At 55.9% G+C, this 17,881-nt stretch overlaps 1 protein-coding gene across 5 annotated transcripts in view; it reads right to left on the reverse strand.

The window, feature by feature from the left end:
* ARHGAP26 (Rho GTPase activating protein 26) overlaps positions 1 to 17,881 on the reverse strand; it is a 119,806-nt gene that overhangs the window by 16,939 nt on the left and 84,986 nt on the right. For all 5 annotated transcript variants that reach the window (XR_014697950.1, XM_084535796.1, XM_084535797.1 and 2 more), the window contains exons 19-20: positions 14,227 to 14,365; positions 8,882 to 9,035 (exon numbers count right to left, since the gene is read on the reverse strand). Coding sequence is in view for 4 of the 5 variants with exons in the window: in XM_084535796.1 (XP_084391922.1) it covers positions 8,882 to 9,035; positions 14,227 to 14,365 (293 nt within the window). In the remaining variant the exon portion in view is untranslated. The remainder of the gene's footprint in view (positions 1 to 8,881; positions 9,036 to 14,226; positions 14,366 to 17,881) is intronic.

A 17,881-nucleotide genomic window follows, 5' to 3' on the forward strand; every position in this document is an offset into this window, starting at 1 on the left:
CTTCTGCACCTCCAGTTGCCATTATTCTTTGCGAATATAAACAACGGCAGCAGAAAAAAGCGGAGCCACAAAAGCCTCTGCAAAACAACTGCGAGCGAGCAGGAGAGAGGAACTGCAGAGGTCACGCAGGTTAAGGGCTTGTTTCTCCCCCCCGGATGGAGGACGGACGGACGGACGGGCGGACACGGCACGGCAGCCGCCTGCCCCTGTCCCCGGGTGGCTGCCACCCTTGTGGTGCGTCCCCAGGCACGGGCAGTGACCCGCAGCCAGCCCCAAGCCGCAGCCCCGAGCCAGCCCGTGCCCGCGGGGATGTGCGGGCGTTCCCCCTGCTGGACCCTGCCCAGTTTGACCTCAATCTGTGTTTCCTTTTTTCATTTTGGAGCCATCACGCAGCCTGCACCTCCTGACCTCTGCCCGTCCTTCTGAAGCAGCACGGGGTAATTAATATACGGAAAATGCAGCCTGAGATCATGAAGCGTGTTGGTTCCACGCTTCGCTTACATCGTTTGACCAAAGGGATTATTTCAGAAATATTCTGACCTGTCTGCCTGACCCGAGAAACAAAGAAGGAAACCGAAGCTCAGAACTTCCCGGCTGGTCGCTGCTCCAAGGCTCAGCCTCTCCCACGGCCCCACACTGCAGCACTGGGGGCACGGGGAGCTCCCCCCCAACCTCAAAGGGCTTTGAAAAGCACAAGAGGAGCAAACAACTCGGAGGCACTCAGCAGCACGTGCACCTTTCTGCCCACCTGCAGGCAGCAGGATGAGCACAGCTTCCAGTGCCCAAGCTCGGAGCCCAGGGCTACCGGGGCTTTGCAGCGAATGCAGGATCTGTTTGTACAGTCGCAGCAGGAGGCTGCAGGAGGTAGTGCAGAGGGTGGAAAAGGGGAAGAGGCCTTCGATGTGGATGTTCCTGATGGCTCCCAGAGCCCTAAGAGGACCAGGACACGCTGACCAGGGCAGCACCACCCTGCGCAGAGCCCTGGACCTCCCCATGCCGCTGCCCCTCGGGGCGTGCGTTCAAACCTGTGGGGCATGACCCTCTCAGCACACGTTTTGCTCCCTATTACCCCGAGCAGAAGCACCCAGCTGACAGGGATGTCAAATCTTTTTGCCAAGTCAGCCAGATACTATCTGATGAGCACACCATCGCTACCAACCATCGTCATTCCCTTTCCAAAGGTGTGAAAATGCCGCAGTGACTAACGCGCATCTCCCGAGCAAGACCGGCCGGTTTCGCTGCACCCCGGCGACTCACCCGACACCCGTGTGGGGATTAGTGACTTTGGTGACTTCAGACATTTTCCTAGCCTGAAACCGAACACCCCGAGCAGCTGCCATTCCAGCGCCGGTGCGGTAGGGGTGGGATTGCGTTTGGGCTGCAGGTCGCAGCGCAGCACGCAGGGCATGGGGAAGAGCTGCTGCTGGCCTCGTTTTGGCTAGCTAGGCACCCGACGTAGCATACCCCCCTTATCTGTAAAAAAAAAAAAACAAAAAACAACAAACGAAACTAAAACACAGCTGAGCACTCTAAGAGCCTCAGCTGGGAAGGCAGAAATGACAGCATTTGTGGCAGCAGCGGACAGACGTGAGGACTGTCACCCCTAACCACGGGTTACCGCTGCACCCACGGGAAATATCTGCTGTGACAGGCCTGCCCCGGCTCACAAACCTTTTAAGGCTCTGTGGTTTATCGGAAATAACCCCATTCTCGTGGGCAGCTTTCTCCCACCTCACGCCTTCGGCTGGCTCAGAGGCAGGGCTCCGGGGCCGCGGCGTTCACGCAGCCCTCGCACACAGCCCCTGCTCCGCGGCCTCGTCAGGCGCTGCTCGGAAAACGAAACAGCCCTGGCTCACAGCTCCTCTGCTGCGAAGGAAATAAAAGCTGTAAAGAGTTCCCGGGCATTCAGAGCCGGCGAGTACCTCCCCGTGCTCTCTGCGCTCCTTCTGGGGGGTCCTGCCACAAATACAGGCAGGCTCTCCTCGCTGCCAGCTTCACACGGCATCCCGAAAACGAGTTTTCCTCCTCGGAGCGGTGCCGGCCTCCGCTGCCCTTCACACCTGGCTGGTCTCAGTGCTGGCAGTGGGGTGGCACGGCTCCCAGGGGAGGCAGGATTTGTTCTGACAATAGCTTGACTAATGAAGCACAGCACAGAACGAGTTCACTTCTCTCCTGTTACTGACATCTTCACAAAAGTTAAAACTAATCCAACCCCCCCCAGCCCCTATTTTTGCTGCCTTCTGCCCAAGCGGAGCTGCTGAATAAGGCTGCGTCACGTTTATGTGGTTATTTTTCAGAGTGGAAAAAGTGACATCAATTCTGCAAGGACCCAGCAGCATTTACAGATCCATTTACTTATGGGGTGTTTTTGCTTATGTGTGTTACAAGTGGTAATTGCGAAGCTGTTTGCATTGTTAGGAGGTTATTTATTCCTGCACGTCCCACCTTACGCCCTTCAATACGCCCATGATGCTCCTGGCTCTCAGGCCTTTCGTTTTTGGGAAGGGAAGGAGAAATGTAGTTCAAGTTTTAACTGGGACGCCTAATGAAGATTTATTCCGGTCTTGTAAATCAGAAGCACATGGGAGTAGCTTCTCCTCCTTACACTGACTGGGCTATTTTTTTCATGACCACTGGACCTCAGATCTGCTCCTCATTTCTTTCCATATCCACGGAGGGCAAGAAATCGCCATACTTGGTCAATCAGAAAATAAAATAAAATGCAAACAGACACGTGACGACTAAATCCAAGTTTCCCAAAGCTATCATCTCCCTAAGGCCGGAGTCCCCAGGGCAATGAAGGTACGGGATCGCTCGGCCACCGCACCTCCCCAGGGCACGCTCCTACGGGGCCCTAACGCAGGAACTCATCCGCACGCCCTGCTCAGCCCAACCCCACGGACAGCAGCTCTGTTGGGGAAACCACCCCAGGAGAAACCCCAGTGCCCTGAATGACCCTTACAGACCTCAAAAACCCGCTGCCCGTAGGTCCTTTAGAAACAAGCGAGCGAGAAAATAAGCACAATTATTCCATTTTGAGGGCGCAGCAGACTACGCTTCCTTCATCAAGTAATTTTTATTTCAACGTTCATTATTTTTGGCTTGGTTCGCACATAAAAAGCTGATTCCAGGAGCAATTGGTAAAGGCCTTGATATTGTGAAGGGAGCTCTGTAATTATCACCCCGACACAAACCGAGTGCACGCAGACAGGCACGCGAACCCTAGAAGGGATGTGAAAGGTGCCAAGCCCTGAACTCCAAAGCTGAGGAGCAAGGCAGCAGCTGCAAAGTGCTCACAAAGCCCCCCTTTGGCTGCGTGGGACAGCCACCCCTGGGGGACAGCCACCCCTGGGGGACAGCCACCCCTGGGGGACAGCCCCAGCACGGATCCCCCGAGGGAAAGCACGAAGGATTCACGGATGCCCTGCCTGGGCACGAGGGCCTCGAGGCAACTCCAATTCTGGCGTTTCCTTGTGCGTGCAGCCAAGTTCCCAGCCCAGGGGATCCCGTCCCGTGCCCTGCTGTGCAGATGCCTTCTCAGGTTTTTCGACAAGCAAAGCAAAGCCAGGAGGATCCTCCTGCGGGCAGGGCTGAGCCTCCTGAGGCCGAGGCAAGGAGGCTGCTGGCTGCGCCTCCCCCGAGCTCCGTGCCTGGTATTTTTGGAGCCATCCCCGCACGCAACCGGCAGCGCCGTCCCGCCCCACAGAAAAATGTGTATTTTTGCGCCTGCTCTGCGCAGGTAAAACCTCCTGCCACACCTCCTGCGACTCCCCCCGGCTCTAATCGCCGCAGTTCCTGCTCGTCAGGCTTCCTGGCTTCCCCCAGGCTCTCCCCAGGGCCCCCAGTCCCACGCTCAGCCTCCACCCTCACCCGCCGGCAGCCCCAGCTGCAGCCTCCGCTCCCTGTGTGGGGGTCCTAAGCCAAGGGGGCTTCTCCAGGGCTCTCCCGATTCACCAGGCAGCATTTTTGAGCAGCCGGCCTTGCTTTGGAGACCTCGTGTTTGGCTGCTGCAGCCAGGCTCGCCCTGCGCTGCCATGCCAGCAGACAGGGGGCCGGCGTGGGAGGGATGCCCAGCGCAGCCGAGGCGCATGAGGACAGCCTCTCCCTGCCCCCCGCCAGAAATGGCTGGAGCTGCGGTGTCCCTCCGAAAGGACAGCCTCACGGAGCTGCTAAAATTAGCCCTGAGATTGAATTGCCCTGTCACCACTCGGAGAGCCGGGGAGCCACGTGCTGCTTGCGGTGCTCCAAGGAGAGCACCGGGCACGGCATGGCACAGCATGGCATGGCACGGCACAGCATGGTCCCCCCGGGGCTGGGGATGAAGCAGGGGCACTGCTGCAGTGGCTGTGGGATGCCTGGGGCCAGGGCGAGCACCACCTGGGCTAGCTGTGAGTTCCTGGTGCTCTCCCACCCGCTCCAACCATCCTGCATGCTTGGGATGCAAATCTCCCCTTCTGAGAGAAGGCAGAAGCCTCCTGGACGTCGTTTGCATGCTCCTACTTCTGAGCAGACCGACGACTTCACGAAGTCGTGATGCAAAAATCCAGCCCATCTAGTTACAGGGCGAAAAGTCACCTGGCCTCACCCCACCTTCACCACTGTCACGCACAAGAAGAAATTAGGATGAGAGAGCAGACCGAAACCCTCACTGCTCCATCCAGCGCACATCTCCGGCGTGCATCACCAGGCCACCAGAGCAAGGTGCTGGCTTTTAAGGATTTAAAAATAAAAAAACGTTCTTAAGTCTTATGTACTCTGTGATCACACAGTGTTTGAAAACTTTCCCCGTTTCAGCTGAAGCATCTATCCGTGCTAGAAATACAGGCTTTTCTGGCTTTTGTTTTGTCATGTTTCCTAAGGAAGAAGTTCTCTGCAATGGCGAGGGTAAAGAAAATCAGTGCCTATTTAAAAGAATTTTTTTCAAATCCCCATGTGGGGCGTTGGTGGCAGCAGACAGCCAGCTCTGGTCCCTCGTGCCCGCGGCCGCAGCGACAGCTCCTGGCAGGGGACAGCAGCCCTGCTGACTCACCAGAACAACTCCCGCCCAGAGCAGTTTTTCCATAAAAATAAAACCAGCCCTAATAAATAAACGCATTCCCATCGTAAAACCCTGATTGGTGCCTGGGAAGGAAGAGCCTTCGCCCTGCAGCAAAACAATTTCCCTCCTGGCTCGCGACGGAGGGCCAGGACTGAGGAAGGCAAACCTGGAAACGAGCGAGTTCCCCCGGCCAAAGGACGGCGGTGGCACGCAGAGCGCGTCCCATGCGGGCTGCTCGCACAGCGCCCGGCACGGCCACCCGGCCCCGCTCACGTGCAGAGATCCAGGAGAGCAGCTGGAGCTGGGAGGGACCCCTGGGAGGATCTGAGGAGCAGGATTTGGGCTCAGCCCCGCGCGGAGCAGAGCTGAGCTACACACCAGCATCTGCCGGAGAGCCGAGAAGCTTTGGAGACAAAGCTCAGACTTCTCTGCTTCCACAGACGGCATTCAAAACTTCAAGCATCACACACTGTAAGGTCACAGGGTGTATCGAATGTACCGGTGCTCACTGCAACAAAACAAAAGCAAGGCATCCCCCAAACCTGCGGCCTTAATGTCTTTGCTCCAGCAAGCCTTGCGCTGAGATCAGCAGGAGCTTCACAGCCTTTGACACAAACACAGGCAGCTCAGTGAGCAGCTCGAACTTCCAACCAACGCAGCCTCTCCTGGCAGCACCCCAAGAGCTTATGCAGACATTGAGTTGGGTGCCCTGGCGCCGTGAGGGGCTGGGTGCCCACCACGACGACACGAGGGCCAGAGATGTCGGTGACCAAAGGCACCAAACCCATCCATCTCCCAGCGGCAGAACAGAGCAAAAGGCCCTGGTGCACGATGGCCTGCATGGAAATGTCTTTCGCTGGTGACTTCAGACACCAAAAAAAAAAGAAAAAAAAAGAAATTAAATTCTGGTCTGGGTGAGTTTTTAATTTACTGACCTTCGCTGTTGTCACTTTAGGGAAGGAAGCACCAAATCCAGGATTCCTTTTTTACTGGTACTCTCAAAGAGTGCCTTGTTCAGACAGAAATCCTTTTTTCTTTAAGGAAGGAAAGCGGGGCTTCCCAGCCTGCTCACACCTGGAATTTTACAGCTCCTCAGCTGCAGGGCTTGAATTCTTGAATTCTGCCAGCTCCGCGAGCTGCTGCAGCCGTGGGCCGGGCAGCTCCTCCTGAGCGGGTCCCGAGATGGGACAGCCCTGGCCCACGGCCAAAATCTTACAGAAAATGGTGAAGAATGCAGGAAAAAAAAAACAAACTCCTGAAGCTGGGCTCAACGAGGGGTCTCATGGGACTGGCAGAGGGTTTGGCAGGGTTTTTGAAGGGGCGCGGAGAGCGAGGCACCCTGACACGCTCCCAACTCCTCATTGTGGGCCCGGTAATTACAGGGGAGCACTGGAAACCCTCGCACGGCAGTAACAGATAATAGCAGCCGACTCCAGCGCACAGAGCTGCCCAAGGCTTTGCGAAGCCGAAATTTCTCAGCTGGTTAAAGAAACAGGGACGGCTTTATGCAGGCATTATTTGTGCAGCGCCGCAGGGCAGCAGCGACAACGCTGCCGGGACACTGACACCATTCAGGCCGCGCACCCCGACCCCGAGAGCGAAGCCCGTGCACAGCCACAGCTCCTGCCCAGACAGCACTTCTACTCCTCCTCCTCCTCCTCCTCCTCGCCTCTGCCCATCAGCACCCGCACGGGGCAGAGGAGCCCTGCACCTCCATGGGCTGGGCACAGGGATCAGCGCTGCCACCGCTCTGACCGCGGCTGGGAGTGACTCCGGTGACCGCCCCAAGCAGAGCAGGGTAACCCCAACCATCACCAACCCACAGCCCTGGTGTGGAACCAAACCCACTCGCGCCAAGCCCTTACTTGTCTGAAAATGTGTGCTCCGAGCACGCCCGGCAGCCCCCCTGCACACGCTGCTCCCCCCGGTGCCCCCCAGACGCTGCGTGGGGGCTGAGCCCCATCAGCTGGCTCGAGCCGGCTGCAAATACACACGTGGAAACGATCTGGGTGTTTAACCACCCCAGCACTGCAAAGGAAATACAGCAATCAAATTTTCATGGGACTACAAATTAGGTTAAAAGCAAATATTTAAAGACAAACTAATGCGTTTCAGCAAACATTAAAACCCAGCAGCACAGATAAGTATGGGAACAGCATGGGCTCGTGCGGAGCAGACGCGGGCTGATGGGTAAGCAGGCACAGAGGCTGAAGAGACATCTATACGTAGCATTAAAGGAAAATAAAATGAAGTCAAACACTTCATTTCTCATTGAAAGATTGGATTACAGACATTTGAGTTACATAATTGGGGTCACAGAGAAGAAAACATTTGCTTTGAGGTATTCACTTTAGACTTACTTTTTAACCTTTAGCTCGACCTTGACTAAAAGCTTGCACATTTGTGTGTGTGTAATCACTGGATGTAAGGAAAAATGCCCAATGCCACAAACGTTGCCAGAGGCAGGAGTGCTGCCAGGGCTCCCCTGCTAGGCACCGCTTCACTTTGCACAAGTGTCAAGGCCCCTTATGGGCGGCAAGCAAATGGTTCTGCTCCAGTCTGCTCACGTAGCTCTGGGTGACAGCAGGACGCCTCCGCTCCCCAGAGCCCCACACGGCCTGAACTGGTTCATTCTGCTGCGCTTCTTTACGACTTTCTTTAAAAAATAAGTTATTAGGAAGAGCAACTCTTGGAATTTGAAAAACTGCAGATTTGGCAAACGATTCTTTAAAGTCACAACGAGACAAGTCAAATAATTTTCTTCCCTCGGAGGACAAATAAACTAAAAACATCCTGCTGGGGGCAACGGCATGTGACCGACCTCCAGGGCTTCCACCAGCAGCACGGGCACGAGACCCGCACATCCCAACTCAGTTCAGGGCACACAACTCACGGCCTGACCGTGGCTCCTGCCCTGCGGGCGCTGCTTTGCCCACCCAGCACCCTGCCGGGTGGGCTCGGCTTACACGAGGTGGGCTGGGTTTGCACGCAGGGTTTTAGGGGCAGCAGTGTGATGGGAAAGAGATGGAGCTGGTGGGCGAAAGCCAGAGCCCTTCTCCGCCCGGGCACTGCCAACGTGCACCTACCTTCGCCTGTCCCAGCGCCGTGGGGATGAGCCCCCCCTGAGGGGCACGGGCACTGCACCCCGGACCCCGAACCCCGAACCCATCCCCTGCCATCAACCAGAGGGACCACGGCCAGGGTCACCGGCCCACCCGGCACCAGCAGCGTGTCTGCTCTTGGCGTGTGCGGGAGGGGAGGGAGGTTCTGTGGGAAAATGCGGCGGGGCCCAGCAGGGCCGCGGCAGGAAGGAAATTCCCCGCAGCAGAGCGGCCACTGGTGCGAGGGCTCGGCTGTGTCAAGTCCAGGGGACTTCATAAATAACTCGGCCGTCCCCGGGGAGTCATTGCTAAGGTCGCTATTTTTTCCCTTGAACTTTCCAGATGAAGGAAGCAATAGCAGAAGCAATGGCACAGATTTGGCTGGAGATCAACTGTACTGACAACAGTCATAGGATTTAACTCAGAAGAAAAGTCCTTTGTGTTTGCTGGAGTTATCTCCAGATGGGTCAAGCAGTTCAAACAGCAACGCGGAGCCCTGCTTGAAAAATATCCCGCGTGCTCAAAATAACCCGGGCTGAGCTCACCAGCAGACCCAGCCCGCAGCCACTAATCCCACCACTTAGGCAGAGTTAAAAATGCAGGACACATGCTAGGCACCCATTAAAAATTAAAACGTTAAATTGTTTTCTTCCACAAACTGCTGGGATTCAGAGTAAGAAACAGCCCTGATTAAAGATTAAGGACGGAGAGCCTATAAAACACTAATTACTACCGTACTTACAGTGAATTTGGCCTGTTGGGTTTAATTACTTCTAGTTCGAGATCACTTGAGTTCAGGTTGGGCTGGGGAGAGCTGTTGGAGTTGAGGAAGCTGTTTGCATTTGAAGATACGACGGATTCCAGGCTGGAGTTGATGATACTGTTCCTGTTCTCCTCTGAAAAACACCGAAACCCAAGGACCATCAGACACCACACATAGCTGCTATTGCTTAAAAAAGAGCATACAGCTGCGAAGGCATATGGCATCCTATTAATAATCCCTGCCCTACTGGAAGCAGGGCACTGTCCCACCAGATCCCCAGCAGCAGGCAGCTAGCTTACGGCCACATTTTCTGTGTTTTACATCCATATACAATTATTACACCACTTCTTTTTTTTAATTGTTGCAAATACATTTTAAATGAATGATATTTTAAAGAATTATTTTATCTTAAGGCATTAATATCTTATATTCCCAAAGATTTCCAAAGTGCTACATAACCTGAAAAAAATTAGAATGCAAGCTGTGTACAGGAACGAATGTTTCTGTGACTGAAATCAGCAACTACAGGGCCGAACGTTTGTGTGAGAGGCTAGGATAACACTTCGGCAGGAGGAAAGGACAGATCACCCAGTTACAGTTTATCTCAGCACAGCAATGTTTCGGCCTAGGACGTGACAATAACTACTCTCAGCCTTCTCTGGCCGTGCCCAGCATCCCAGCACAGCCTTGTCACAGACGGGGCTGAGGATGAAGGGGAAGGGCTCTCCTCTCCATTTCGTTGTAGCTGCTTTGAGCGCTCCCAGCTCCAGCCCCGTGGCTCAGCCCCGGCTCTGCACCAGCCCTGGCACAGCACCACATGGACAGCGGCTGCACCGTGCCCACCAACACGGGGACACCTCCCTGCAGACTGCCTGGGGGTTCCCTGGAGTTTCTCGTTCCCTTCATCATGCTCTGCTACGAGATCTTATCTGTGTAACTTCAGCACCGAGGTGTGGAAACACTTCGCATCCCAAACCAACCTCTGCAGCACGGGTCCCCTCCTCAGCTCTGCGCTGAACTACCCCAAATCACATTAACTCCTTTTCATAAGGTGCCTTTTCCATACAAGCAGCGATTGTAGTTGTAATTGGGAGAAGCAATGATCATCACTGAAGGCAGGGAAAGCAGCTCTGTCGCAGAGAACTGCTCCTTTCCTGAAAGACAGGCACCTGCTGGGAAGCACACCGAGCGCTACCTTCACAAGAAATCTTCCAGAGAAATTATTTTTCCTGTGCACACCAATACGATCAAATTGCTACTGAAAAACACGAAGGAATAAAGAACCCCTCGTTCTCAATCCCTTCAAATTATACGTATATATACATCTGCTTGCATTAGAAGGCCAGCATGCAATACTCATCTACGTCCTGTGCACGTTTAAAGAAGGATAAACAGCAAGAGGAAGCCCTGAGCTATGCGGAGGATTAAGCCTGAGCAGAGAGAAACCCCTCAGGTCTCTGTGCAATAGCCTGGAAGCTGTGCTGCCTCAGGGACAGGGCAACATGGCATTGTGTAAGCCCTTTGCCACCGTTTCAAAGAAAAAAGATTACAAGAGCCAAAGGTTCGTGGGTGCCAGGGCAAGGAGCAAAGTCTAACGCTCCTCGTCACGCTCCCTCCCCGGGGTCACCGAGTTCTCCTGGTTCCTGGGCAAAATCAGAGCGCTTGCGGGCAGCAAGAGGGCCCAAGCTCAGCCCAGGTGATCTTCCAAAGCTTACACAAAGCCAAGGGTGTGATATTCATGTCTACAGATGTAAACAGGTTCCTGAAATTGCACGTCATTAATCTTGATCTCCAACAAGCTGACAGGGGAGCAGGTATCTCCAACACTTCTCTGTCCCCTCCGCTGTTCCCGTGATGCACCCAGCTGGATTTTTTTCCAGGCTGCCACCGTCTGTGGCGTTAAAGGAAAACACAGACGACCTCTCCAGCGATGAGTCACACAGCGGATCGAACAACGAGCCGTGCTTTCCCTAAACCACGTCAGAAAGGCTCACAAACAAGAGAGATTTCCCCGGAGTGCTGAATTTAAAGATATTTATTGGCCCACGGTTCCCGGCCAGCTCCAGCAGCAGGTATGGGAAGGCTGTGCAGGTGGAGGAGCCCAGCTCGTGGAGCTCCCTGCCTGCCCTGCCTCAGCTGGGGCAGCGATGAAGCACGGGGGTGCAGGATGGGTGGAAGGAGAGCACCAGCTTGCGCAGGGGCTGCGTGCAAGCCACACGGGGCAGCACGGTGTCTGGACACCAGACAGCAGGTCCCCGCACACCAGCATCTCCAAAACCATGCGTCTGAAGGAAAAAACATGCGTCTGAAGGTTGCTTTCAGCCCAGCACCTTGGGGAGCTCAGGGTGAGGCTGCACTGGGACAAACGAGCTGTTTCTGCGTGGCAGCACCACCGCCAGGAGCCGTGCACCACGTGCATCCCAAACACCACCCGTGCCCATCAACGGGGCTGAGGCAACATGCTCACGAGAAGCTTCTGCCCCCCAGTTGTGCTGAGGGAGGTGTAAGCCCTTTGGGATGGAAAAGATCATCCAGAAGATAAGGAGAAGCAAGAGCGAAGAAAAGCAGAGGCTGGACTCTCCAAATGCTGACCGGGGGACAGAGCAGCCAGCAGATGAATAAGAGAGAAATCCACCTGCCAAAGGACCTAAAACCCCCCAAAAGGCCAATCCACCTCAGTCCTTGATCTTTGCACCCAGCAGTGCAGGTTTCCAGGCCGGTGTGTGCCTGGCAGCCCCTGGCTGTGCCGACCTCTCCGACACCGGCCCCGGCAGCGCCTTCGGCCGCGACGTCCGCTTGTTTCCAAACATTTTCTGCCCAAGGCTGAAGTCCGAAAATAAGCTCTGTAAGCCTAACAAATCAGTGTCAATTGCCTGTGTAATCTCAGACGCAGCTACCAGCCAACATTGAATTAAAGTCGCTATCAGCCAAGGAACTGGAAGTGTTTCATCTGCAGAGGACGGGAGATGAATGGCAGAATCGGAAACCATGCCTTTATTTTATTTCCTCCTTTTTAAGAGGCTGAGATTGTGTTTTGCTTCATGATTTTAACAGCTTAAGTGAAGGACTCTTTGCTGTGGTACTTAATTTGTCCTTAGAGCTCCGGGAGCAGGGCAGCCAAGCTGCCACAGCACTGCCAGGGCAGAGGAGCCGCTCCGAAAACCGCCCATGCAGAGGTCCCAAATGCCAGGTGCCAGAGCAGCGACCCGTGGCTGGGAACCCAGCCCTGGGGCACCTCGATAACCCTCACAGGGACCACGGAAGGGATGACAAAAGCACCCTGCATAACAAAACACGAGCAAAGGGCCAAAACACCGCTTAGAAGGAAAACCTGATAAGGACCAAAGCGGTGTATTGTTGTGTTAGCCCCACTTGTTGCACAATATCCACTCGGTTCCTGGGTCACACTTGACCCAGGTCAGTTGTGGGCAAAAATGCGAGCATTTAACAGCAAAATTATCATTGTAATTATCTTATCTACTCTCTTGCGTGATCCTGTGTGCTGAACATGATAACAAAGCGTTACGCACAGCTTTGTGTGATGAATCTCAGTGAAAGTTTCAGAAAGACATTGTACTCCAAAGAACAGATATCAAATAAGGGAAAATTCACTGCCCCACTTATCTCCTTCTTAGGGCTAAATTGCCCTCGGTATTAAAAAATGTGCGCTCTGCTTCAGTTCTGGACATGCCTAGCTCCAACTTGGAGCTCTCAGATCTCGCCGTGCCCCTGTTTCAGGGAGCAGAGTCCTGCGGCCGGTGCCCCTGCTGTGTTCAGGGCTGCTGAGCCCCCTCCACCTCTCCTGACACGGATTTTGGGGCAGGAGCACCCAGCTGCGCGCCCCTCCTGCGCAGAGCAGCTCTCCGCGGGGCGGGCAGAGCAGGCGGCTCAGGCACAGACCCCGGCCAGCGAGTGAACCTCCGAGCACCAGCAGCACAGCTGCAAACACAGCTGGCGCTGGGAAGGCTCAGCGCCTGCCAAATAACCCCAGGCACCTTGCTGCATTTAAGGACGGTTCGGACAAATCCCGCCAGCCTGCATGGCTGGAAAGCTGCCCCCGCTCATCCCGTGATGCACGAGCGAGCCGCGCTCCCACAGCCCTCTCACCACCTTCCAGACCGTGAGCAGCTGTGGCCGGGAGCAGGAAGAACCGTGCTGCTTGGGAGCCCCAAAAGCAGGGCTCTTTCTGTGTCCCAGCTCTGGACAGGGGCAGCCTCTGCTGCTTCTCCTCGGCCGCCCTGGCTCCAGCCCCTGCCCCAGCCCTCGTGCTTCAGCCCACAAACACAGGAGACTACAGACCGTCAGGAGGAAAGCTGAGAAAATATTGCTTCTCTTGAGGGTAAATAGCTACAGAAATAAATAAACGAACTCGGTTCCTCTTCCAGGCAAGCTGAGGACAGCACACGAAGGACCTGGCAGCCAGGTGACTCCAGCATCTACCACACATCTGCTGAGTTATCAGCAAATAAACTAATTAGGCTGAAATTTCCCCAAAGCAGATGCTGATATGCAGGGCTGCACTGACAGCTGGGGTACACGCCATTTCCAGCGTACATGTCGGTACCACCGCCGCCTCCTAAATCCACGCGTTATTACGACATCCTCCAAAATGGGAGTGCTTGGACCTTAATGGGAACTCAGTCAGAGGCAGGGAAGCGCCAGTGTTTGGAGAGTCAGGAAAGCAAACAGCAGCCTCTCTGCTACAGCGAGGGGGCGAGGGGCTCACGCCAGCCTCGCGCTGCCCCCTCACCGCCCGCTGCCAGCCCGGCTCCTGCCCCTGCTGCAGCACTGGGGATGGCCGGGGACAGAACAAGGTGAGGCAGCAGCGTGGGAGGTGGGAGGGCACGCTGACTGCTTCACCTAAGTGTCTGGAGCCAATTAGTGACAGAACTGGAAAGACGATCTCCAGCATTTTTCAACTGCCGGGGTACCTAATCCGCGGAAAAATGCAGAACCTCCTGGCTGAGCTTGTTGTGTCTGTGAAAGGCAAAGTGCCCGTGGGCGTCCAGAGAGGATCGTCTGCGGGCTCTGCCCCACACACTGCAGGGCCTCGGCAGCTGGGGACAGCGGGGACGGGGGCCGTGAGGCGGGGAAGGCTCCGGGGGACGGGGCAGCAACACCACACCGCGCCAACGCAGCCCCCCAGCCCTGCTTACAGCCTGGGATGCCAGGCAGTCTTCGCACTCCCTCTCAGCACGACAGCGCAGGAAACCGAGGCACTATCCTCTTACAGGATGCACCTCTCATCGGCACCACGGCAGCTGCGTGTCGTGGCGCAGGAATGGCCAGCTGGCCGTGAGCAGCAGGGCAGGGGCAGCACTTACGCTTCTCGTTGGGCTGCGCCGTGTGGAAGAGAGTCAGGGGCCGCTCGCTGCACGAGGGGGGCTTCGAGTCCGTGCTCTTCTTGCGAGATAGCAGCAGCTGCGAGTTCGACGGCGGGGTCTCCGGCACAGTGTTAAAGATCTGTTAAAAATAATAAACAAGTTTCCTTGGCATCGCCCGCTCGGGAAGAACAGCGCCCCGCTGCCACACCAAGGAGCAGCATCGGCAGAAGACCCACAGAACGAGTGACATTTGGGTACAATTTCCTAAGTTCTACGTTTCTAACGTTTGCACTCTTGCATTGTTGCGGCATTTGACAGACCCTACAGTAGGCTTTTTGGTTTTCAAGGCTCTGCGGTGCCCTTGCAGGTGTTGGTGGGAGAGCGCCCGGGGGAAGAGCAAGCAGTGTGCGCCTGTCCTTGCCACAGGCTCGGCGCCCGGTGATGCAAACCAGCTTGGGAAAGTCTTCCCAGCTTCCAGCCACAGCTGTCAGAAAACTGAGTAATCACATTTTTCTCAAGGGGATGGAATTTTTAAACTGCATGAACCTAATGAGCACCAGTTCTGTTTGTCATTGATATCTGGTTATTTATTGTTTTTCTGTAACCCCAGGCTCCAACATCAGCGTTCAGCACCAGTTCTTCCAAGGTCTCCGTTTGCAAGAATCTCTGAGACTTCCGTGCCGTGTCTGGCTGTGCCCAGCACCCCTGAGAGGTGCCCGGGGCTGCCTGGTGCTGAGTGGCCCTGCTGGGGTTTGCCAACAGGAGAACTGCTCCTGAGAGCCACCCGCTGCCCCGTGCCCTGGTGGGTGCCGCCCCAGCAGGCAGCAGAGCTGCAGGATGCCGCTCACCAGCCAGAGCGAGCCGCTGCCAGGAGCTAATTGCTCTTTTTCATGTAACAGCAACATAATCCTCAGGCACACATGAGTAAACCCTCCGTGCTGACTCTCACAAATAAATGCTAAATTGCCAAGATGCTTTAGCCAAATATTGTAATGTCACATCTCTCCCAAACAGCACGGAGAGGCAGGCACGGCCCCTGGTATAAAAACTGACAGACTGTTCTCGGCAAATCCAGCACCCCGTGGTGGAGGGCACCTCAAGCAGCGCTCCAGGCAGCCCTCCTGCTTGCGGGTGCTCACTGCTCGAGCTCCGTGGGGGTTTGGAGCCCCGACGCTGCGTGAGGCCGAGGAAGCAGAGAGGGGTCACCACGCACAGCTCCCCGCACACCCCGAGACCGGCACCGCTACCGCAAGCACTGGAGGCTGTGCATAGCTGGACACGCCGCAGACAGATGGACGGATTATGTAGCTGCAGCCGACCTTCCTCCCGGGGAAGGAGAGCCCCGCTGAGCTCATTCGCACATTCCTCCCGTGCCCACGGATCACCCCCAGCACCACCAGCCCGAGCCGTGCTTTCTGCAGGCAGCCCCGCTCGCTTGTGCCGAGCCTGCCCACAGCCAGCCCTGCCCCGTGGGACCTGGGGACTGGTGGCAGCCCCACTGCTCACCCCAGTGCCATTTGCTCACCTGGCTGTGCCCCCTGGCAGCTGCTGGGCTCCAGGACCTGGCCCCGAGGCTGGAGCTGTTCCTTCTGCACCATGCAGGGCACGGGACCCTCTGCAGCAGGCACCTCACTCACCTGCACTCTGCTCTCCAGGCCCAGAACGGCCACCTTCTGCTATTAAATGCTTTGCAAATTGCTTGGGAAAATGATGAAGTACGTAACCAAAATATATGAAAATGAAATGTATAATCAAAGCAAATAAATGTGTTCATTTGTGAATGGCATCTCACGTGATGGCTTCCCACAGCACACTTGAAGTTAAACTTCCAGGTTTTTGTGTCCTCTTTTTGGTCTTCAGTCAGAGAAGGTATATCTGCATTAAAATTACAGACTGAGTGCCTGAAACCAGCCCCAACTTATAAGGAGCTTGTGTTGCTCAATGCAGCTGCATGAAACGGTTCAACTAAAATGCTTCAGCGTGCGATATCTTACCCCCTCCGACACACCACAACCAACTCTATTTCAGTTACAGTGTCTGACCAGCCCAAATATTCACCCTCCAGACTGCCCCCACCTCCCCTCGTGCCAGTGGAGACACGGAGATGCTGCTCCTGCAGGGCAGGGGCTGGCACCAGAGCCGTGTCCTGCGTGCCGCTGCCACCACCGCCTCCCCTCCGCCGCCCTTCCCCGTGCGGGCTTTGATGTGCTCGCCTCCACTCCAAGCGCTCGCTTTACAGCCTCCACTTCACTCACTGACGCAACTGCAATTGTAAAGGCTCGGTAAATATGCTGCTTCCTGCTAGGTTATAAACTTCTTTTATTAAGCCACAAGGTCTTTTATGCCTCTCGTGCAGCACAGATTAAAGCCCTGAGGGCTGCACCAGCCGGCTGTCCTGGGCTGGCACGGCTGGGCACTGCAGGATGTGGCTGGGCACGGATGGACATGGCTGGGCACTGCAGGACACAGTAGGACACGGTAGGACACGGTAGGACACGGTAGGACACGGTAGGACACAGCAGAACCACCACAGCACCTCCCTGCTGCCCGGGGAGGACAGGGCTTGGAGCGATGCTGCTCGGTGGCAGTGGCACAGCGCTGCCTCCCGGTGAAGCAGGAGTGCCCCAGTTTCTCCGGGATGCTTTCCAGCCCCAGACCTCCCACTGCTCCATGCCCACCCTCCCGCCTCACCTCAGAGAGGGCAGGGAGAGCAGCCCCACCGCAGCCCCCCAGCACCACCGGGCGAGGAGGCGCAGCAGAGGCAGGGCTGTGCCAAGCAGCCCCTCGGCCACCTTGGGTGGCACACAGCACCCCGGCTGCATTTAACTGCTCGTGACAGGGGAAAGCCAGTCAATAGCTCCATTTTAAAAAGCACCAGCGCTCATTCTGAAGGTCCACAGAGGGAGGAGTCTGAGGGCTCAGGGAGCCGTAAGATAAATAGTTCGTTCCCGAAGTGACTTGGCCAGCGCTACGCGCCCGGAAACTGCGCCGGCCTCCTCGGCAGCGAAGGAAACCCCCCCAGCCAGCCTCAAAAACTCCCGCTCCACTTCCCCCAGCCGAGGCATCGCTCGCATAAAAACCCCACTCTTCTTCACCAGAAAGTTTGTCAGGTTTGTTTCAGTCTCTAATTTAACGAGACTCAGCGAGACGTGTTCCTCGCTGTGCATGCCCGTGTTATAACTCTCCCGTCCCAGAGTCCAATTAACGGAGAGAGCGAGACAGCTTAACGGTCAGACGGGGAGAGGAGCAGCCAGGATTCATAAATTACATTTACAGCCCTTGTGCTCGCTCTGTCTGATGCAAGCGGGAACTTCGCTGCTCCACAGCCACGGAAGGGCCAGGCACCGGCAGCACCCCGAGCACCGGGAGCGGGAGGCTTTGGGAGCAGCCCCCACCCCTGAACGAAACCATCCGAGTGCTGTTAAACCCTGTGCTCCGCGGCTGCTCCAGAGGATGAGGAATCTGCCCGCTGACCTCATTATCTGGAGCTGGTTATAAACGACGGCCTCACAGTGCTGACGACTGCTCCCGAGGAAGCGGTCCCCAGGCGTGCGCGGGGTCAGTGCGCTGCGGAGAGCTTTGGTGCTGGGCACCCCTTACCCTGATCTCTGTGAGATGGAGAAGCGCTATGCCCCGTTATCATGAAGAAGCCAAA

This window comes from Aythya ferina (genome assembly GCF_964211825.1).
Source record: "Aythya ferina genome assembly, chromosome: 14".
Lineage (NCBI taxonomy): Eukaryota > Metazoa > Chordata > Aves > Anseriformes > Anatidae > Aythya > Aythya ferina.